This window comes from Squalius cephalus (genome assembly GCF_949319135.1).
Source record: "Squalius cephalus genome assembly, chromosome: 8".
Taxonomy (NCBI): Eukaryota; Metazoa; Chordata; class Actinopteri; order Cypriniformes; family Leuciscidae; genus Squalius; species Squalius cephalus.
Window position 1 is genome coordinate 703300 of NC_137129.1, and position 24341 is coordinate 727640.

Here is a 24341-nt window from a genome sequence, read left to right on the forward strand (position 1 = left end):
GAGAGTGTGTTTCAGTGAGAGTGTGTTTCAGTGAGTGTGTGTTTCAGTGAGAGTGTGTTTCAGTGAGTGTGTGTTTCAGTGAGAGTGTGTTTCAGCGAGTGTGTTTCAGTGAGTGTGTGTTTCAGTGAGTGTGTGTTTCAGTGAGTGTGTGTTTCAGTGAGAGTGTGTTTCGGCGAGAGTGTGTTTCGGCGAGAGTGTGTTTCGGCGAGAGTGTGTTTCGGTGAGAGTGTGTTTCAGTGAGTGTGTGTTTCAGTGAGAGTGTGTTTCAGCGAGTGTGTGTTTCAGCGAGTGTGTTTCAGTGAGTGTGTGTTTCAGTGAGTGTGTGTTTCAGTGATTGTGTGTTTCAGTGAGTGTGTGTTTCAGTGAGTGTGTGTTTCAGTGATTGTGTGTTTCAGTGAGTGTGTGTTTCAGTGAGTGTGTGTTTCAGTGAGTGTGTGTTTCAGTGAGAGTGTGTTTCAGTGAGTGTGTGTTTCAGCGAGTGTGTTTCAGTGAGTGTGTGTTTCAGTGAGAGTGTGTTTCAGTGAGTGTGTGTTTCAGTGAGTGTGTGTTTCAGTGAGTGTGTGTTTCAGTGATTGTGTGTTTCAGTGAGAGTGTGTTTCAGTGAGAGTGTGTTTCGGCGAGTGTGTGTTTCAGTGAGTGTGTGTTTCAGTGATTGTGTGTTTCAGTGAGTGTGTGTTCGGATGCAGTTCCAAACGCTTCCACTAGAGGAACTTCGTCTCCCATTCGTTTCCAATCCGCTCATTTCTGACCGCGAGGAGCACAAGACTATTTTTACAGGACCATTTACCCTGTTCCAATCATGTCCATGATTTTTTGGTGAGTGTTCACACATCAAGTGCCAAAACCTTCGTACCATTCCAATGAAGAAAAAAATTCTTCAACAATAAACAAATGTTACATTTCATTAGACCAAAGAGCACCAAATCACAGCATGAAACCTGTTCTAGCAGAGCCCAAAACACAATCAAAGGCATAATATTGGCTCTTTAAGTGTGTAGGAAACAACACAGCATAAACACTAGTGTAAATGATGTATCTGGCAAGCTGGCTCATCCACACTGACACGCCGGAAAACACTAGTGTGGACGGAGAGCGTTTTTAAACGAAAACGCTGTTTTCAAATGTATCCGGATTAATGTAGCCGTAGCCTGAGTGTGTAGGGAATAACCCTGAATGAACACTAGTGTGTGAATGCTGTACCCTAACACAATTGTGAGTTTATATCTTGCAATTCTGACTTTATATCACCGATTCTGACTTTATAATGCTGTACCTGGCAGGCTTGTGGACACGTTGACCTGTGTGTGTTTAAGTGTGTGTTTAAGAGTGTGGGAATGCTGTACCTGGCAGGCTCGTGGACACGTTGACCTGTGTGTGTTTAAGTGTGTGTTTAAGTGTGTGTGAACGCTGTACCTGGCAGGCTTGTGGACACGTTGACCTGTGTGTGTTTAAGTGTGTGTTTAAGTGTGTGTGAACGCTGTACCTGGCAGGCTGGTGGACACGTTGACCTGTGTGTAGAAGCGTTTGTTGGGCAGCAGCTCTGAGACGCCGTTGCGAGCCTCGACGCTGAAGGAGTAGTTGGAGTTGGGCAGCAGGTTCACGAGGGTCACGGTTCTCTCGGTCAGGCCGCTCTGCTGCGGGACGAAGCCCACGCTGGATCCACACGGCTCACACTGGACCCTCGGGGCCCTCGGGGGCCCGACACACCGGCGGCAGCCCACGCTGTAGCTCAGATCCCCGCGGCCCCCAGAGTCACTGGGCCCGGCCCAGTCCAGCACCAGCGTCGACTGTTTCAGTGTGAAGACCAGATCCCGAGGAGGAGACGGAGGACCTGCGGGACGAGATTACAGTGAATAAAGGAAGAACTTGTTGAGCTTGATTACAATAAAAATACTGAAATGTTCATTACCAGCAAAAATGTTGAAATAAGGTGAAATTAAAGAAACTGTATTGAATGAGTGGATTCTGGAATCTAATGAGTGATTATAATCAAGGTATTAATCAATATTTTTCCTTTCTAAATATCACATGAGTTGAATGACTTCTCTAGGCTTATGAGATTTTACTTAGTTATAGAAGTTACCAGTGTGATTACTGACATGTTCTGTATTCAACACCTGAGAGGTGACTGAGGGTCTGACCCATGATAGGAATACAGTAACAGAGCTTGCTCATTTAGCCCGGCTTTCAGAAATGAAATATGGACTCGTTTTGTTTGAGAAAGGTCTTCAACGTGTTAAAATATATATAAATATATCTTTTCTTATAAGGTGAAATTATTTATTAGGTGAAAAAAGAGATTGTATCCTACTAGCAGGAAGATACATTGATGCCTGTCTCAAGATCATGATGATTGGAAATGCTTTGGCAATACATTGAAAAAATTGTCATGCCAATAAAGCACATTTTGAATTGAACTGAACTGATTAGTGCGCAATAAATGGTGCTTGTTGAGCTTGATTACAATAAAAATACTGAATGTTCATTACCACCAAAAAAAAAAGAAAAAGAAAAAGATACTCTAATTAACATGATGATAATTACCCCTCAATGAACTAATTCTTTTAAATAATTTAACCCAATTAGATACAACTGGGTGAAGCTTAACAGAGCTTGAGGCTTAAAATCACTTGAGAGGAAATGAACGCAGGCCATGGAAGAGAGAGAGAGAGAGAGAGAGAGAGAGAGAGAGAGAGAGAGAGAGAGAGAGAGAGAGAGGGAGAGAGAGAGAGAGGGAGAGAGAGAGAGGAATGTCTGTAATGCAGAAGGGGACTGTAAATTGACAGAATTGAATCGGATGAAGTAATTGCTGCTGTTCTGTATGTTCTGTTGACTCGGGTCGAGCGGGTCGAGGACGGAGACCAGCGTCTATAATGTCGTCTGTCAAACAAGAATCTTTCAGCAGCAGAAGACATCTAAATGTCACCAGAGCTTTAAGATACTCATCGTCAGCTCAGACCAGGAGCACTACAAGAGCAGACGCTGCCCTTACACACACACACACACACACACACACACACACACACACACACACACACACACACACACACACACACACACACACTCTCACTCTCACTCTCACTCTCATTGTGTGATTGTGAGTGAGTGTGAGTAAGTGTGATTGTGAGTGAGTAGTAAAAGAATAGTAAAATAAATAAATAAATAGTAATTTCTGGTGCATGCATGTGTTTAGTTTTCATTTTGAGATCAAGGTGATTGAAGAGAGCCGTATGTCTCATAAATGCAGCAGATAATAATGAAAGTGTAATACAAACGCTGAAGCGGTGTGTGTGTGTGTGTGTGTGTGTGTACAGAATAATTTAAGTGCAAGAAGCATTGTTTTATTAAAGGCTCTGAAGGATTATGCAACGGGGTCCACGTGTGGCCATGAGCGCTGGGAACAGCTGCAGTCAGGATATATCACCACACACACACACACACACACACACACACACACACAGGCATCCACTTAATGTCTCCTCCTTTCAATTCTGTCAATTTACAGTCTCTTTCTGCATTACAGACATTCCTCCCTCTCTCTCTCTCTCTCTCTCTCTCTCTCTCTCTCTCTCTCTCTCTCTCTCTCTCTCTCTCTCTCTCTCTCTCTCTCTCTAATAAACTGTAGGCTTGTGCTCATAAGAGGGACTGTAGAATCTATAATTAACACTATCACAGGCTCTTTCTCTGCCTTCTATACCAGCAGCCTAATCAATACAGTATGGTGTAAATAAAAGTCATAAGCAGTCAGAGACTCATTCAGCCCAGAATAAACAGCTGGTCACACAAGAACTGAAAGGTTAAGTGTGTGATTTCTGTAGCACTAAAGCCACTAAACAAAACTGCAAAAAAGAATGATTCTTCTGGAAATGGTTTTTCATTGGTCAGCACACATTAGCCCCGCCCTAAACTCACACCATTGGCTGAGCTGATGCTGCTGTGCTTCTTTTCAGTGAAATCCACATAATCCAATCCAATAATGGATAATAATTCTCTCGCAAAATAAGGCAGAATAGGATAAAATATTTTAACAACAAAAAGTTACATGCTTAAATGAAAGCATATGTAATATATATAAATATAATATATACTGCATATATAACATTATATTTAACTTTTATTTTTTTTGTTAAATGTCCGTGTGTCGGTCAAAAAATACCGGAATATTTTTTATTTCAATTAAACTAATGTACTATATTTTAGTTTGATAATGTTTTTTATTTAGTATTTTGTATTTTTAGGGGATTTTATGGTACTAAATTATATTTACGCTGTTTTTATAATCCATTTATTCACTTTTTGAGCATAGACCTGAAAATAACATTTCCAACTTAAACTGGTAAATCTCGAACGCTTTAGAGCGACAGACTGAAGTTTGATCTCTTTTTAAAGACGACACTCGGCAGATTATTGCTGAAGTGAAGAAAGTTTTAAAAAGTGAATACAGAATTTTACGTTTATTATGAAAAATTTGCAAAAATACTAATTTACATTTTTATATGAAATGTATATTTTCAAAAACATGTTTTACTCTAAAACCGAGAAAATCAAAGCCATAAATCTGAGCCAAAAATTTTAGCCTGATATCTCAAAAAAATTATCTTTCAGTGAGATGTTCGGCTGCAGTTCCAAACGCTTCCACTAGAGGAAATTCGTCTCCCATTCGTTTCCAATGCGCTCATTTCTGACTGTGAGGAGCACAAGTGCGACTATTTTTACAGGACCATTTAACCTGTTCCAATCATGTCCATGTTTTTTGTGTGTTCACACAAGTGCCAAAACCTTTACCAAGTTTCGTACCATTCCGGTGAAGAATTTTTTTTTTTTTTTAAACGACTGTAAATTTTTTCGAAGAGCACCAGTCATTGGGACTGGCTCTGGGACACTGATGCACACATAAGCATTGACATGCAGTCTTACGAGTGCAGGGTGCGGACGGAGGGTCCAGCGGGGTCCTGAAGTGATCGTCCTCACACACACACACCACAGAGCCTTCTTCGTCAGACTTGCTGTTCGCTGGACACGGGAAACACTCCTGCTGTCGAGAAGACATCTTATACGTGCCCGGAGGACAGGCTGGAGAGAGAAACACACAGACCCGTCACAACAAAACCTGAAGCTCATAGAAGAACTCAATGCAGGCCTGAAAAATGCCATCGCTTATAACCTGAGGCCAGAACAGGTTAGATGGCTTCAGACCTTATTAGCCAACATGAAAAAGAACCACTTGGGAGCATAATACGCTAGTGGAGAACTGAGCCTCTGGTCACTAAAGCCTTTCTAACTAATGAGGTTTATATTACACATGATTAAGGGGCTATTTGTTGCCTTTCTGAACAGTAAGTGATGGAAGCTCACACTCGTGAAATAGCCGAGGAGACACTCGTGCAACAGTGAAACGCAATGTTCAATATGGCCGCTGTAGGAAAGAAAAGTAAGTCTTGCATCGTAGTGAGTGTAAGGATGTGTAACTCAGTCATCTCACTGATAAAAACAACACCCAGGGTTCACTAGACCAAACTTAAAAAATTAAAAAGTATAAAATTACAATTTGTCTGTTACTTGCAAAACAATAATAATAATAATTTTTAAAAAATCTGCATATAATGGAGAAAGTTGCCTTTTAGAACCAGATGGTGTTGTTACAGCCTCTACAGGGGCTAACCAGATCATGCTAACTGGGTTATGCTAACTGGGTTATGCTAACCAGCAAATCGCTGATCCCTGTAAAAGGTGCTATACTTGTATGCAAATTTTCCAAGGTCATTGTCAAGGCGGATGTTGAGAGTATCATTTATAAATCCTTACACTCAGCAACATCCATCCATCCATTCATTTGCCAATCCCCCAATTTCATTTTGAGTCATTATACAATCCCTTCATCATTGCCTCAATGCACTGACAGGATCATAAAAACAACTCTCTGGAAAACATGCAGTGAATATGCACATGGATACACAGAGATGCACACACGCACAAAGTGACCCAAGCAGCAAACACACACACACACACACACACACACACACACACACACACACACACACACACACACTCCTGTTTTCCAGCGGGGCAAGCAAAATCCGATAGACAATGGGAAAAACGCAAAATGGAATATGGAATATAAAAGCACACATAATTCAAAACACATACACAGATACACACCAAAACACAAGCACGTCTCAGAGTATGAAATGTGAAAGCGAAGCTCATGGCTTGTCAGGTTAATTCCTGCAAACAGCTCTGATAAAATGTGTGTTATCACACCTGTGTTTGTTTTTGCTGCTGTCTTTACAACTCGACTGTAATGTGTTTCACTGCTGCTGGAGGACTGTGGTGCAAACAGCTGAAGCCAAACACACTGAAGGGAATGAGATCACAACCCATATCTGCTGACATTACACACAAATCCCAGGGTCTCGAAATTAATTGTCCAATTCCACAACAGACCAGCTGACTAAATGTGGATCAATCATCTAATGTGACATCAGCAGGGGTTGATTAACAGAAACCAGTGAGATGATTGGCTCTATTCTGCCATGAGGAACTATAATGCAGATTGAGAGAAAACTAAGATAACCAAGATTCAAAAGATCTAAAGGGAAAGGAGGCGGTGGATTAAGTTTTCAGATGTAGGAGGTAAAGCATATACAAGTTAGCCATTTTTTAGGGAATTCTCTGCCTAATTTTATGTCTGGTTTTATTATCTGAAATTATGCATCATTTTAACTCTAATGGAGAACAAACAAATCATTTAAATTTGTTCATTTAGCAGGCACTTTTATCCAAAGCAACTTACAAATGAGACTAATAGAAACAGAAGCATTTAATTCAAGACAGAACACAACACAGGTAGTGCGACCGTAACACATTTCCATGTGAAAGATTAAAATATATCTGCAGAAAGATTTTATTGCAAAAGTTGCTTTTGCAATAACAAAACAAAAACAATACTGGAAATAAAATCTGAAGTCTTTGTCTCTCGCTGACAAATATCTGGTTTTGTGTGAGCAATCAGATTTCGCTGAGGGGACTCTTCATAACCACCCGGCTCCTTCGGACACACATCAATAAATCATAAAGAACGTAATACAGTAAACGTGAGCAATGAATTGTTTCATTGGCGCTCTGACAGGAGGTTTTAATGAATATTAATAAGTCTAAAAAGACGTTTGCTTTGCTCTCCCTCTCTCGTCTCGACACAAATGGCCTTCATTATTTTCTAGCTATAATTCCATGCCGTCTTCTTTTCAAATGTCAGGCTAGATTTGCAAGCAGCTGTCAGCGAATCAATAATTCATGTCATCATATTCAGATCACTGCCTCAATGCTGCTAATTCCAATTTATGAAAGAATCCCTTGCGAATGGAATAAATCCACATAAATGAAGGAGTGAAAGGTCTATTTTAAAGGTCCTGCCTATCATATGCTCGTCATGCTCCTGTGACAATGTAGACCATTGGGTTTAAATGAGCAATAATAACCGTTCAGGTGAACCACAAAAACTCTGCATTCTGTTACAGTGATTATAGTGACTTTGATATGGCCTCTGCATTAATCAGAGCCACAAAAGCTTCTTTTTTTTTTTTTTTTCAAATCTCAAATGTCACAAACAATCACCTTCAGTGGTCTGGTAACAGCAGCAAAATTAAAATATAATTGGGAACAGATATTCATAGAGATTTGTGTGTGGGCTCTAACCACACACCTGAAACACCCATAACAACATCCTAGCTTTGCGCAGGTAAAATCACTCACATTTTCACATTTCCCCCAGTTATGGTTTACATGGCAGCCATAAATGGCTTAAACTGGACATAGAGTCCCTTTCAGAGGGATTTAGAGAGAGACGAAGGACAGACTCTTTCTCTTCATGTCCATCACATTCATTCTGATATCTCTGATCCTCTTAACACACCTCACCATTTTCCTTCACTCTTCTTTTTTCTTTTTATCCCACTCTTATCCTCTTTCTCAGTCTCTTTCACTCCCTCCCATTTTCTCCATCTCTCCCCCCAAATCCTTCTTCTCAGACTCCCACATTCAATGCAGCTTATCACTACCAACAGAACAATAGAAAAACCACGGACAAGAGTCAGAATTAGTGGACATTACGCAGCTCAGCCTTAATCCTAATCAGGACAGGAATAATTCGAGCTCTGCCTCGTGGGGCTTGAATCCCAGCCTCCCACTCACTTCCACTGATCAATCCTCATCAATGCACTTCTCTTATTAACACACAGATCTGCTATGGCTCAAATCAACGATCACCCTTGCTCACAGTCTTGGACTTTTTGGACATTCACACTTTTCTTGCATTAGAGTTCTGTCAACCCTTGTTGGTTTGCCTGCTTTCTTCATCAACAGATCTTGCACTGTGTTCTCCCTTCCTTCCCAATGAAACACATTAGGTCACCCACCTCAAGAGGCTCGGAGCAAAGGATGACATCATCAAAAGCGTCGAACCAGCTAATGTTGGGGCTTTGTTTGCTCCCTGTCAACTCTGATGGATGGTTTCCATTTAGCCAAGTATGGAGGAGATTTGTAAATGTCCAGAGCTGAGCCTGAGCCCGAGCCCCTGATGGAGAGGCACAACGCTGAGCAGATCCGAGAGGAGTCAGGCATCGCTACATGTGTGCACAACCATCTCCTGTCACCAGAACTCGAGAATTCAGGTCATTGCGTTTACAGATCATAGACCACTTCATGTGTAATTTCTCACAGAAGGTCCTGGGGAACCTCGTTACAGAAATAGAACTACATAAAGTGTGTGAGAGATTTGGCATAGTGATATGAAGAGGGAAAAGGGTGGATAAGAAAAGTAAATTGAGAAGGAAGGAAAGACGAAAGGAAGGAAATGAAAAATACAGATGGAAGGAAAATGAAACAGGAGAAAAGAAGAGAAAGTGGGAGGGAAGGAACAAAGGAAGTGGGAAACAAGGAAAGATGGAGAGAGTAAAGGAAGGAAAAAAGGAAGGACAGATGTAACAAATGTAGGAAGGAAAAAGATGGAAGGAGGAGACGGGAAGAAAAAATTGGAAAAGTGAGTGGTAAGGAAGTTGAAGGTAATGAACGAAGGAATGGGAAAACAGAAAATAAAGAGGAAAAGTTGAAAGGAAGAGAAAAAGTGGGGGAGATAAAGAAGGAAGAAAAGAAGGAAGAATAGAAGGAAGGCAGGCAGGCAGGAAGAAAATTAAAATACAGATGGAAAGAAAGATGGAAGGAAAATGAAACAGGAAAAGAGGAGGAAGTGGGATGGAAGGAACAAAGGAACTGGAAACAAGGAAAGAGTGGAAGAAGGAAGGAAGGACAAATGTAAAGAAAGTTGGAAGGAAAAAAATCGATGGAAGAAAAGGAAGGTAAGATGAAGGAAGAGGGGGGAAGGAAAAAGAAAGGAAAAGGGAGTAGTAAGGATAAAGAAGAGGAAAGGTTGGAAAGAAAGGAAAAAGTGGGGAAAGTACAAAAAGGAAAAGAAAATGAAAGCAGACAGGAAGGAAAAGCAAAAAGGCATTAAGGAAGATTGAAAGAGGGACGAACAAAAGCAAGGAAGGAAAGACTTAAAATAAAGGAAAGTTTAGGCGGGGGGGGGGGGGATGGATGCTGAAGGAAGGAGGATGGAAAAGAGGCAAGCAAAGAAAATGAAGTGTGCCAATGCAACATTAAATAAGCGTACTAATGTGTCGAGGTGTTTCTGTGAGAGTGAGACAGAAACTCTTGTCGGCATCACTTTTGCTCCTGCAAACAGCAGGGTAGCGTTTCACAGTGGGGAGACGGCACTGGTGAAATTGATTTCCTGTAGGCTTTCAGTGACATTACCTCTGTCCCCTCAAACCCCAATCTCAACACGCCTATATCCACGTCTGCCTGATCTCAGAAAGCAAGCTATCAGCTTTCCCTCATTAGGCTGGGAGAGAGGGATGAGATAGGAAAGCAGAGAGGAAGGAGAGAGAGTCCTGTCCATTTGCATTCTAAACCCATCAGGCGGGTGTCAATGGGTATGTTTGCATCTGAATGTCAAAGCAATTTCAGGTGCGGCACTCAAGGAATTGAGAGAGATGGAAAAGAAAAAATAAGTAAAAGCTCGTTTCTGAATCACTGAAGGGTGTCCGACTGATGAGGGTGCTGGGTTTGGAGAATGAGATGCAGGCAAATTTGCAACATCTCTCAGAAATATCTAAGCACGACAGGTTGGGCACATTTGCAGTCTCAAACAAACACCGCTCCTTATTGTTAGCTCAGGTAATGGATACCTCTTTTTTCATTCTCCCCTTTCGCTTTCAGGCCGTGAGGCTCAGCTTGAACATTAAGTGATAAAGCAAAGTGGAAAAGAAGTCATTCCTCAAAGTTTTTCAGACGCTACCAATCGAGAATCTGAATGTCTTACATTACAAATTGCTGTGAAGTGTCCAAACGTTTCCATCTTAACTGGTTAGTCAGCAGCAAAACCCAACAATTTAATCATAATACAAAAGATTAGAGGCGTGTTTGTTGATTGATTTCCATTTTTTGAAGACAAATGGATGTCTGGAGGCTGGTCACATTTTCCATTATCAATGGCGTAGAGGTCAGGAACGATAATGGGAAGAGGAAAAATGGGTAAAGATAGAAAAGGGGAGAAAAGGAAAAAGGGGGAAAGATAGCAGAGGAAACGAAAGCAAGGAAGGAAAAGAAAGGGATTCTTATGGACCAAGCCAAGACTCATGGAAAATGTTCACGTTTATGAGAAAATACAGTGATGGTAGCACCTCTGACATTGACCTTAGTGCCAAAGTTGAAAAGGGGGGTAAGAAAGAAGGTAGCAAGATAGATGATAGAGGAAGCGGGAGAAAGCGTAGGCCAGGGATGTAGACCAGGGTTGCCCAGATCCGGGCCACATGTGGTACATGTGGATTCAACCAGTCCCAGATGTGGGCCGGATCTGGGCCAACACTATGGTGCTGTCTGGGATAAAATACCCAGTGACCTCTAATCAAAACTGTAGTGCCTCTGACCTTACTCTACCTAAGGGGAAAATGGGGGAAGGAATGAAAAAGGAAGGGATTGAGGGTGAAGGTATTGATCATGCCAAGAAACATGGTTATGAAAAGATCCAAAACTGTAGCGCCTCTGACCTTAGTGCCTCAGAGTCGTTAATGCAATTGACCACGAAAATAACAGGGTGGTCCACCTTTGGAAATCGAAGGGAGTAAATGATTGGGAAGACATGACAGGATCGATGGCAAGGGTAGGTGGACACTGGTGGGTCTGTAAAGGTTTTAAAGGTCAAGGTGACCCTCGTTGAGAGATGAGAGGCTCAGTTGAAGATGAATGGATGTACAGGGCAGGAGGTCATGAAGGGTAATTAACGGTGAGCCTGAAGGATCTGGAAATAGCTTCTAGGGAAAAAGCAAAGCGTCAGCATACATAAATGCCTATAAGATGACAAACACTCACTAGCTCTGCAGACACAAAAACGTGTGACCCTCCAGTGCAAGAATTAACCGGGTTCGTCAGTCTGGCGTTTGCATAAAAAATGAGGCAGAAACACAATCAAGGCCACAATTAAGCTGTGAAGGTAAAAGGCTTGTGACCTTGTTGTGTAATTAACAGCTTCTTCTTTCATTAGTTTTTCTCTTTTTTTGAGGTCCCCATTTTAATTAAGACACAGGATGCTGTCGGGAGGAGTTGAAAGGGAAGTCGAGACATTGCTAAAATGGGGAAAATGAGAATTAGAGCTCGAGGTGCAGCTGCGACGAGGAACGGGGGAGCGAGAGAAGATGAGAGAAGAGAAGACAGACAAAGCCTGAGATTATGATTACAGGGAGGAGGAGGAGGAGGAGGAGGAACACAAAGAACCAAACAAGCGTTTACAGACACTAAAGGAATGGGGAAAAGCTAAGGAGCGCCACTAATTGAAATGTTTGACTTTTTACCCTTAAAAAATCAACATCTCTTTTGCATTAATGCAGCGTTTTAAAGTGCCTGTCATTGGAGGGTCTCAATATGGTTTCTTTGTTGGGTTGTGACGGTTGTTGAATGCCTTTTTTATTTCAGCCCTCATCCACCATCAGCTCTGACTCAGAACATTCTGTCACTGCTTCATCTGGGGACACTGTGATTACACAGGATCAATCAAGCAAGTGCACTTCATGATAACCTTCAGATGAAACACAGATGGACATTAAACGCCACAATGCCGCTTGATGAGTCTCTGTGATGCCTGAATGCACAATACATGTAATTAAGATCATATGCATTTTGACACATTTATGGGGCAAATGCTATTAGAATCATAAACTTCAACAGACTGTAAAGTTGCTGTAAGTGAAATCAAGCTTTATCACAACGCTTGTTCAACATTCAGTCATTCTCAAAATACGGTATTTAATAAGATGATTTAAAAATAAAAAGGTACTCGTATAAAAAAAGGCATCATTACAATCCAATCTATAATAATATGAAGTGGTTTAAATCTGAATAGTTTTGAACATTGTTTTTTCTTTTCTTTCAGCTGTCACATTCATTTAATAGAATATGACATTTACAGTTCATTTTGTTTGCCCAGGCAAAGCATTAGTGTAAAGTCTAAATAGTGCGCAAAAAAGCGATTTTTTTGTGTGTTGAAAACATTCAAAACTTTACACATTTTTTAAATCAACATTTTTTTGAGAATGACACTACAATTAGTCTGCGTCCGAAATCACATACTGTCCTAAGTAATAGGGACTTATTTTGAATAAGTAATGACCACTAAAAAAAATATGTTCTATATAGTATGAATGTGTGTAGCATGAATGTAATCTGAAAGTACTACATTCGCCATGCTGTCATCATCATGTGACCTTCAGCGTCAGTGTGTCGTTCATAAATCCTCATGGCCTCATGGGAATCCTAAACATACTTCAGAATCTCATCGGAAGAAGTAAGTCATCCAGGGACTTCTTGCCGACTCTTTTATGAGTGTTGTAGATTCAGACATACTTCTTTTGTCATTGAGTGTCTTTCACCTACTATACAGTAGGGAAGTATGTGAATTCTGATGCAGCCTTAGTGTGCAGCAAGCCTCCTAAAACTTAAAGCATCATGGCGTAATCAAATATCCATAAAATCAAGAGTAAAATGTATAAACGATGGAAATCGTCCACTTTTGCATGCTTTTACCAATCCCTAACAAACTACTTTACCCAAGACAATTTACTGCATACTTGTATGGGCATTCCCCATAGAGTAACCTGGGACAAAATGTCTTGTTCAAGGATGACAGTTCAACGATTCTTCAGACAAACCACATCCTTATCCGCTAGGCTACACCAGCCTTGCATTTATATGGATTTTTACAACACTGCTTTCACAAAACTGTAGAAAAAAACGTCTGGCATGGCTCTACAACAGTGTTTGTAACTCAGTGCATTAAAGACACTGTAGGTCACTAGAACGATGTCCTCTGACAAAAAGTGAACACTCAAGTACAATATCCAGTACACTGCTCAAACTGTGCATAAAGACTCGGACAGAATGTGTTTTCGCCTCTTCCACGCCAGCTCTGAGGTGGTGTTGGGTTGTTCACACACACCAGATGGGTTTGGAGTGTGTGTGGGTGTATCTATTGATTTCTCCTGGCCTGCGGTCTTCAAGTGCTTCTCTTCCTCCTCTCGATCCAGACTCGCTCCCGTCTAAGGTCTCCATCGCTCTTGGCAAACGCTGGAGCTGTAACCCGCCAGACTAAGCCAAGTGTCCTCCGAAACCTCCTCTCTGGATAATGGACTTTACAAGAAACATTGTGTAGGATGTTTGTAATCACCAGAGATTCAGTATGGACGTTTGTAAAGATCATCAGCTTGGCATATGCTTCTATATTTTGCTTCCTCCCTCGACTGCAACGTGTTTTCCTGCACTAGAGTTAAAGATACAGGCTGGTGAAAGTAAGCTTGTAGATTCACACTATCGGCATGTCTGAGCAAGTCATTGAATAGGAGGGATACAAGTTACTAAATAGACACCACCAAAAAGTTAAAACATTGCAAAGGCTGTTTTATGGTATCTTCATGTTTGTGCTTGTTTCTGGGAGATGCATGACAAATGAACACAAGGAATATCAAACATCTGTCAGCTGCAGACTAAATCTGACTTTCATCAGCTAGCGTTGCTTAAAGAGAGAAACACACAGAAGAGAACCATGGCAGAAACTTTCATTAATTCGCATTTGCCCGTCACCTCTTCCATCTCTCCTTCCATACCACGTTTTTGTTGCTAAGAGTAAACGAGTGCAAGCAACCTATCACCAAGCTTCATCAGTGCTGCGAGAGCCGGTGCTGTGCCAAGTGAATCTGCACGCTCCCAAAGAATCAATAGCTTGTTTTTAATGGAGAAATCCTGGAGCGCTGCAGAAAGGCAAACAGAGGCGCGTTCAGACGTTAGCGCTGCGGTCGGAGACACACACCAGTGAGTCTGACGCTGTTGAGACCGTAGTTATGAGCGAAGTCCCACCGGTGTTAGAAAACTCTCCGTCAAACTTCAGACTCACACAGAGAGGAAGATGTTCCTGAGGAACGAGAGGAACGAGAGGAGACGAGTCTGAGGAACTCGATGCTTCACTGGCTTTTACAAAAGGAATACTAATATCTTGAATAACTCTTGAATGGGAATTAAAATGATATAAACTACTGATTTTAGTCTCTTCTGCTCACCAAAGCTGCATTTATTTGATCAAAACTACAGTAAAAACAGTGAAATATTATTCCAGTGTAAATCAGCTGTTGTCTATGTGAATATACAGTAATTTAGTGTAATTTATTCCTGTGATCAAAGCTGAATTTTCAGCATCATTACTCCAGTCTTCAGTGTCACATGATCCTTCAGAAATCACTCTATTATGATGATTTGATGATCAAGAAACATTTATGATTATTATCAGTGTTGAAAACAGCTGTGATGCTGTGATTTTTCAAAACAAATCCTGTCACTCCTGTCACTTTTAACCAATTTAATGCATCCTTGCAAAATAAAAGTAATCTAACTTTCCAAAATGAGTGTATGTATATATAATTAAATATAATTGAATAAATATTACCTAAAAAATATTACTATTGAATTTACTGATAAATAATATTTAAATACTATTTATAATTAAAAAAAAAAACCATACATTATAAGTTCTGTGTTTTTGTCATGTTTTCATCAGTAAATCTTTAACTTTGAATCACATCAACGTCTCCCCATGGTCTTAATGAAGAATTTGATATAAAACCATTCTTATAAAAAAATATTTTTTTGTAAGAAATTGTGTGTTTCTATACTTACTACATTGCAGCAGATTTTATGAATATGTGGGGTAATGTTCTTTAATTTTGAGGTTGGCTTGTATACAGTATATGGAACTGTTTCTTCCATTGATTGTTTTTTTTTTTTTTTACTTTTCTCTTTTTCTTTTTTTTCTGTGGATAGCTCTGTTATGAACTCTTTTGGGGATATTGAAATTTAAAAAGCTCCTTTTAATATGTATAAGTTTGTAAAAAAAAATGTATGTAAGTGTTCTCTTAATTGAGTTTTGTGTGGGGCTATTAGGCTTTTTTAGACCTAATCAAACTAACTGAAATCACATGGTGGGTCAGTTGATTGTATTTATCCCTTCATCAAATCTTCATCAAATGTGTCCACCATTTGCCTGAGGAAGACCCAGCAGGGTCGAAACGTTGCCTTTATATTAAATATGGGAGTTTAAAGCAGTGTTGCGGACACTACATTTTTTTTTCACTTTAGTAAGTTCCTTTAGTCCTGCTCCTTCCAGACGGTGTGCACACAACTACTGTTGGCCTATAAACTCCCTCACGGGTCATCTCTGATCCTGCGTCATGAATCTTATCAGTGGATTCCTGGTAAATCGCTGAGTTACAGGAAGCATTAAATAAACTATTCATGTCCAGCCTCAGAAGAACAGAGCGTGTGGCCGCTGAAGTCCAGAGAGACGAGACGAGAGAGAGAGCGAGAGAGAGAGAGAGAGAAAGAGAGAGAGAGAGGAGAGAGAGAGACAGAGAGAGAGAGAGAGAGAGAGAGAGAGAGAGAGAGAGAGAGAGAGAGAGAGAGAGAGAGAGAGAGCACTGAAATGACCAGCTGAGAAAATGACATAAGCTATCCTGCAGTTATCCCTCTCATTCGCACACAGCTCTATCCTTAACAGTGAATTATTCAGAGTGAGGACACTCAGTGTCACAGCCAAAGTGCAGAGAGAGAGAGAGAGAGAGAGAGAGAGAGAGAGAGAGAGAGAGAGAGAGAGAGAGAGAGAGCAAATATAACCTGAGACCGCTTACGATGCACCAGTAATGCTAAATGTGCTGAGAAATCACGGGAATGCAAAGCTGTGTCCTGTACTTATGGGTGAGGGACAGGACAACACACACACACACACACACACACACACACACACACACACACACACATTTACTTAGCTATGTAAATGTGGACTCTCCATGGGCATACTGGTTTTTATACTGTACAAACTGTATATTACATGTAAATGTAAATGTATTATGTCCCCTTACACTAACCCGACCCCTAAACCTACCCATCACACACACACACACACACACACACTAACCCTACCCATCACACACACACACACACACACACACACACACACACACACACACACACACACACACACACACTAACCCTAACCCTAACCTAAGCGATCCAGAGGCGTTGCAGAAAGTTGTGTGTTATGGGTAGGTTTAAGCTACCCATAACACACAACTTTCTGCAACGCCTTTGGATCGCTTCATTCTGATAGGGCTCACACACACACACACACACACACACACACACACACACACACACACACACACACACACACACACACACACACACACATACACACACACACAGCAGGGGTCACAGACCAGGGCTCAATCAATACATCACCACCCGGCTTAACATGATCGCCTGAATCCAATGGGAAGGGGATAAAACACAGTCTTTAAAGACTTATACGATGTCGGGACAGATGAGAACGTTAAGTACAAGAGAAAACCTCACAGATTATTAGCGGTGCTTGATAAAGCACAAAATACTCCCAAACCCGAAGTATTAAACACTTCACTGTTCGTGTCACGGACCTTAACATAGAAAGGAATCCTCCAGAACCCTTGCAAACATGATACAAACACTCAGAAACAACATCCACATTAGCAACTTCCACAGTTTCTTCAGAAAAAGTACAAATCTAGTCCAGATGCTGATTTAATATTCAACAATATTATTGATCTCCTGCATTGACTCCATTATATGAGAACTGAACTGAGCTGGACGATGACATCACAGTTTACTCCAGAGCGGATATATATATATATGTATAAATGAACTAAATTAATAACTTTTTTACAACAAAAAAACAACCATCACTGAACCTGACTTAAGCTGGACTGTGACGCTGTTTTCTTCTAGAAACAAACTCTGTTGCATTATTTTCCTGTTATCTCTGTAAAGCTGCTCTGAAACTCTGTATAGTGAAAAGCGCTGTATAAATAAAGCTGACTCCACTTGGTTCTAGTAAAAATGTCTGCCTGTGTCATACACCCTTCAGGAAAAACATCTGTAATCTCTAATACTAATTTAACAAGGCCGACTGTAACTCAAAGAGCCCGTCTGCACAATCCAGCGACCCGCTCTGACACGAGTGTGATCTCTCGCACGGGTAAAGCAGAAGGACTTTCACTTACAGTTTTTATTGTGAGGGCAAAATCGCAAACTGGAAACACAAATCATCATCATCATCTTTTATTGGCAGAATAAATTCATTGTGGCAGTTTAATTTAATGAGCCATTAGTATGTGATTAATTTGATTTGATGCATGTATTTGCCGGCTGTGTTTTTGTAATGTGTTGTTTTTCCCCACTTGTTTCAAGTAAGCGTTTATTCATGCCTGTCAGCGCTAAACAAGTTTGGATTTGCAGCCGTGATGTTTAATTGGATTTGAGAGGGGAAATGAGGGATGTGGTGTGGATTAGAAAGTAGGTGACAGCGTGTGAAAAATAACATTACGAGACAAATACATCCAGTTCTGGATGCTGATTGGTCAATACACAATAAAATACACAGTTATGATGCGCCATTCTATTAAAGGTGACATATTATGCCACCTTTTCACAAGATGTGATATAAATCTCTGGTGTCCCCAGAATGTGTCTGAAATTTCAGCTCAATATACTCCCAGATCATTTCTTATAGCTTGTCAAATTTGCCCCTTTTTAGGTTTGAGCATAAATGCATCATTTTTGTGTGTGTCCCTTTAAATGCAAATGAGCTTTAGCTCCACCTCCGTCCAGAAGAGGGCGGAGCCTTTACACAAGCTTCAGAAACTCCGGGAATAACAAAACAGGCCAATCTCCCTCATCCAGAATCCCAGAATAACCAGTAGCGAGTGCAGCCTTACGGAGAGACTCAGGAAGAGTTTCTGGATGTTAGTGGAGACATTTCTGTAGTTGTTGTGGAGTTACACTGATCATCTCATCATCATGTTGAACTTCTCCACAAGTGTCCACAGTTCCTGAGGTCTTTATAAGACAGCGGTGACATGTTCTGGTCAATAGTGTTCAGCGCTCGTCTGTGCTCAACCACAGAACAGTTTCAGGCTCTGCTGGATCTTCTATTGCGTTAGAACTGGTCTATGTAGTCGCTTGTGGAACCAAATGTTGGCGCAAATGTGTAAACGTGGAGATTAAGGGCCGGTAATATTATAATAAGATCCTCTTCATACGTCAACACGTTTGCAGAGAAAGGCTCACCAAAACACAGTTACTGGGTTTCACTTTTCACGTTTTCTGGGTCGGTAGAAGCACCGGACCCGATTATAGCACTTACACACGGGAAAAGTCAGATTTTCATGATATGTCCCCTTTAAGCAACAGCATACTTCACTCAGAATGTGTCAGGTCTGCTTGTGCTTTCTGATCAAATGTTCACCAATGCCTCGCATGACGCCACATCCATCCAAATGCACAACGCCTGACCTTTCCTCTCCCCCACAAGACCCACTGGTGTGTCACAAACACACCAACATGAACAATAAGCCTCTACATGCCGAGGATAACACGCAGCGGTCAATAAACGACAAGGGGCATTTATTCATCTATCCATCCTGTCTTTTATTTACACCTGGAGTCCATTCAGTGATGCCATTGGCCAGAGGAAGAGTGTCGGACGCTGGTAATTGGAAAGCCGGCCAATTAGATTGATTCTGCAGATGGAAACAAACAAAGGTTGCCAAGCAACAGCAGCCAGAGGTAGTGGGCTCCAATCCATTTGCCATCTTCTTGGCCGAGGACCAGCACATCTACGCCTCGCCATCATCCATCTGCATCGGTCAATCCGTAAGTGAAGTGCAGACGTGGAGGGGAAGCGGCGGCATAAATGAGTTTAGAGAGCGCCGGTGAATCTCTCAGCAGGCACAGAGCCCGAGCGAGACTCCTCTCCTGGTTTACAGAGCGTGATTTACGGCACAGAGGACGGAGGGAGGCTACACTGTAAAAGAATTATCCTGATTTTAGCGGTAAAAGACTGTAAAAATGTTACGGTGAAAAACTGTTAACTGGTTTCCGTACTATATACAGTGAATAAATGTGATGGATTTAACCGTACATTTTACAGTAAAATACAGTTTTTGGACGTGAAAAAGAACAAATCATTGTATAATTTACAGTGAAAACACGTAAATTGACATTTCCACAATTCCCTGCGTGACACTTCACATTTGATGTATTTTTGTTAAAAAAAAATATAGTTTCTTCTTATCAGTTGAGTACATTAGGGTTTTATGTTACATTTAATGTTGTTAAATGAATGTTTATTAGATTTTTAAAATGCCCTGTGTGTTACCAGGATGGTGTTTAGTGTGTGTGTGTGTGTGTGAATGACTGTGCAGCTTCTATATATTAATATTAACTTTCTTGTGGAAAAGCTGCTTGTGATGAGCTTTGATTGATCATGTGACTCTCATCTCCACTGTGATTGGCGATTGTCAGTGTTACAATTGTACAAAACAGACATTATTATTTCAATAGGTCGGTGAATTAACATTATATAAGATAACGTTTTTTTACTGTAAATATAAGTTAAGTCTGTTAAATCTAAAATGTTGCTACAGTAATTTTTACGGTAAATTTCTGGCAACCACAGCTGCCGTTTCTTTTACCGTAAATTTAACAGATTTTTTTACATTGTATCTAGGGAGTAAAACGGAGAAGTTATGTGTGTGTTTCTGAATTCAGGACATTTGGAGCAACATAACTTGACTCTCACAATCTCAGTTTGCGTTCTCTCCATTTGGTGCAGATTGATTTTAGGGGGTGAACACTTTCGCAGAGAGCGTCATTCCCCGAGGAGAAGCACAGCAGGAGAGGCGCCTGTACCCGTCTGAGGAATTCATCGGCTAATTGTGTTTGATTGCTTATGGTAAGAAATCAATAGCTTTCAGACACCAGCACAACAAACCATGTAACCCTCAACCTCTCACTGTGTACCGCGTAAACATACGAGAGATGTCGATAGCTGTGCCTTTAATGGGCCGCGAGCACAATATGAGAGCGGGCAGATCTACTGGCAGACAGTTGGAGGTCAGATGAAGCAGATGAAGAGAAATGAGAAAGAGATACAGTAAGAATGAAAGGTTCTGTGCTCCAAAGTTAATGAAATCCTTCTGCTCTGAACTTGAACTAATGTGAGGACGGTTCTGTAAAACACACTGATCTACGACTGGTTTTAATGCCTCATGCATCACCGGCCAAACTGGCTAGTAAGTTTTTATTAACACCCGCCAAAATGAATTTTAACCCGCATTTGGCGGGTTGGCGGGTGTTAATGTAGAACCCTGATTATAACTATAATATATAAAAAAAGAAAATCACTTCAGCTTTTGAAATGTTTTTTTTTTAATGATCTTTGAGTCAACTAAACAGGTCATTCTCTTTAAGTTTTCAGATTTCTGTCCAACTCAAATCACACACAAATGCTCTAAGCATTGGTTAAATATTCTGTTCTCTTTCAATAGAAAAAAATAAACAAAAAAATTATCAGCTGCATTACAGACAAACTTAAACTGCAAACAATTATTATAAGAATAAAATAAAATAAAAAAATTGACATGACAATTGAGCTGACAGAGACATTCTCATTCACCTTTTAATTTACAGTATAAAAAATTAACTGACATGATATTCTTCATAACATCTCATTTTGTAAGTCTTCATGAATATGGAACAAAATACAGGCAAGTGATAAGACTGTAATACCTAATAATAAAAACAGCCCTGACTACTAAGCTCGATCAAGCTTTATTCTATGCAAAAATAAATCATCACATTACTGTAATTATATTATTATTGTTAATATTATTGCTATTATTAGTAGTATTGCATTCTCTAATAAAGAGATTTACTGCTAGTTATTTAGCTCCAGCTGGAGAACATTCACCTCTCACCGGCTCGTCTTGTGCCGGGGTGTTTCTTCTTTAAGTGCTTTAACATGCATGTTGTGCTCCCGTGAAAAGCAAGTTCCGCCTTGCATGTATTGCACATGACAGCATAATTGGTTTGAAGTTTTGTGAAACTTTCACACACCTTGCTAGTTCGGATTCGTTTGCACTCCGTCATAATTCGCGCTGTGTTTTCTTCTACCGCAATAGCATTTGTAACGGCTGCATTACACTCTAGCGCTACAGCGTCGTAGCGGTCAAATCGCGATATTGCAGGCCCTTACATTAGGTCACGTGAGATCAAACGACTACTCGACAACAAAGATATTTGTCGACAATTTTTTATTGTCGACGTTGTCGACAATGTCGACTAATCGTTTCAGCCCTAATTCACACAGCACAGATTCATACAGCAGATTCATACAGCAGATTCATACAGCACAGATTCATACAGCAGATTCACACAGCACAGATTCACACAGCACATATTCATACAGCACATATTCACACAGCACAGATTCATACAGCAGATTCATACAGCAGATTCATACAGCACAGCTTCATACAGCAGATTCATACAGCAGATTCATACAGCACAGATTCATACAGCAGATTCACACAGCACAGATTCACACAGCACATATTCATACAGCACATATTCACACAGCACATATTCATACAGCAGATTCACACAGCACAGATTCACACAGCACAGATTCATACAGCAGATTCATACAGCAGATTCATACAGCACAGATTCACACAGCACAGATTCATACAGCACATATTCATACAGCACAGATTCATACAGCACATATTCATACAGCAGATTCACACAGCACAGATTCACACAGCACAGATTCATACAGCAGATTCACACAGCACAGATTCATACAGCAGAGATTCATACAGCACATATTCATACAGCACAGATTCATACAGCACAGATTCATATAGCACATATTCACACAGCACAGATTCATACAGCACATATTCATACAGCACATATTCATACAGCACATATTCACACAGCACAGATTCATACAGCAGATTCATACAGCACATATTCATACAGCACATATTCATACAGCACATATTCACACAGCACAGATTCATACAGCAGATTCATACAGCACAGATACACACAGCACATATTCATACAGCACAGATTCACACAGCACAGATTCATACAGCAGATTCATACAGCACATATTCATACAGCACATATTCATACAGCACAGATTCACAGCACAGATTCACACAGCACAGATTCATACAGCAGATTCATACAGCACAGATTCACACAGCACAGATTCACACAGCACAGATTCATACAGCACAGATTCACAGCACAGATTCACACAGCACAGATTCATACAGCAGATTCATACAGCACAGATTCACACAGCACAGATTCATACAGCAGATTCATACAGCACAGATTCACACAGCACAGATTCACACAGCACAGATTCATACAGCACAGATTCACACAGCACAGATTCACACAGCACAGATTCACACAGCACAGATTCACACAGCACAGATTCATACAGCACAGATTCATACAGAAGATTCACACAGCACAGATTCACACAGCACATATTCATACAGCAGATTCACACAGCACAGATTCACACAGCACATATTCATACAGCAGATTCACACAGCACAGATTCACACAGCACAGATTCATACAGCACAGATTCACACAGCACAGATTCACACAGCACAGATTCATACAGCACAGATTCATACAGCAGATTCACACAGCACAGATTCACACAGCACATATTCATACAGCAGATTCACACAGCACAGATTCACACAGCACATATTCACACAGCACAGATTCACACAGCACATATTCATACAGCACAGATTCACACAGCACAGATTCACACAGCACAGATTCATACAGCACAGATTCACACAGCACAGATTCACACAGCACAGATTCACACAGCACAGATTCATACAGCACAGATTCATACAGCAGATTCACACAGCACAGATTCACACAGCACATATTCATACAGCAGATTCACACAGCACAGATTCACACAGCACATATTCATAGAGCACAGATTCATACAGCACAGATTCATACAGCACAGATTCACACAGCACATATTCATACAGCACATATTCATACAGCACATATTCATACAGCAGATTCATACAGCAGATTCACACAGCACAGATTCATACAGCAGATTCACACAGCACAGATTCATACAGCACAGATTCATACAGCAGATTCACACAGCACAGATTCATACAGCACAGATTCATATAGCACATATTCACACAGCACAGATTCATACAGCACATATTCATACAGCACATATTCATACAGCACATATTCACACAGCACAGATTCATACAGCAGATTCATACAGCACATATTCATACAGCACATATTCATACAGCACATATTCACACAGCACAGATTCATACAGCAGATTCATACAGCACAGATACACACAGCACATATTCATACAGCACAGATTCACACAGCACAGATTCATACAGCAGATTCATACAGCACATATTCATACAGCACATATTCATACAGCACAGATTCACAGCACAGATTCACACAGCACAGATTCATACAGCAGATTCATACAGCACAGATTCACACAGCACAGATTCACACAGCACAGATTCATACAGCACATATTCACACAGCACAGATTCACACAGCACAGATTCACACAGCACATATTCATACAGCAGATTCACACAGCACAGATTCACACAGCACATATTCATACAGCAGATTCACACAGCACAGATTCACACAGCACATATTCATACAGCAGATTCACACAGCACAGATTCACACAGCACAGATTCATACAGCACAGATTCACACAGCACATATTCACACAGCACATA

At 40.7% G+C, this 24341-nt stretch overlaps 1 protein-coding gene across 1 annotated transcript in view; it reads right to left on the reverse strand.

Moving 5' to 3' along the window:
* The window catches only part of epha10 (EPH receptor A10), a 144573-nt gene that overhangs the window by 47616 nt on the left and 72616 nt on the right, over positions 1–24341 (reverse strand). Inside the window, 2 exon segments of the mRNA XM_079878905.1 lie at positions 1484–1831; positions 4918–5073. Of these exon segments, the coding sequence (XP_079735031.1) occupies positions 1484–1831; positions 4918–5073 (504 nt within the window).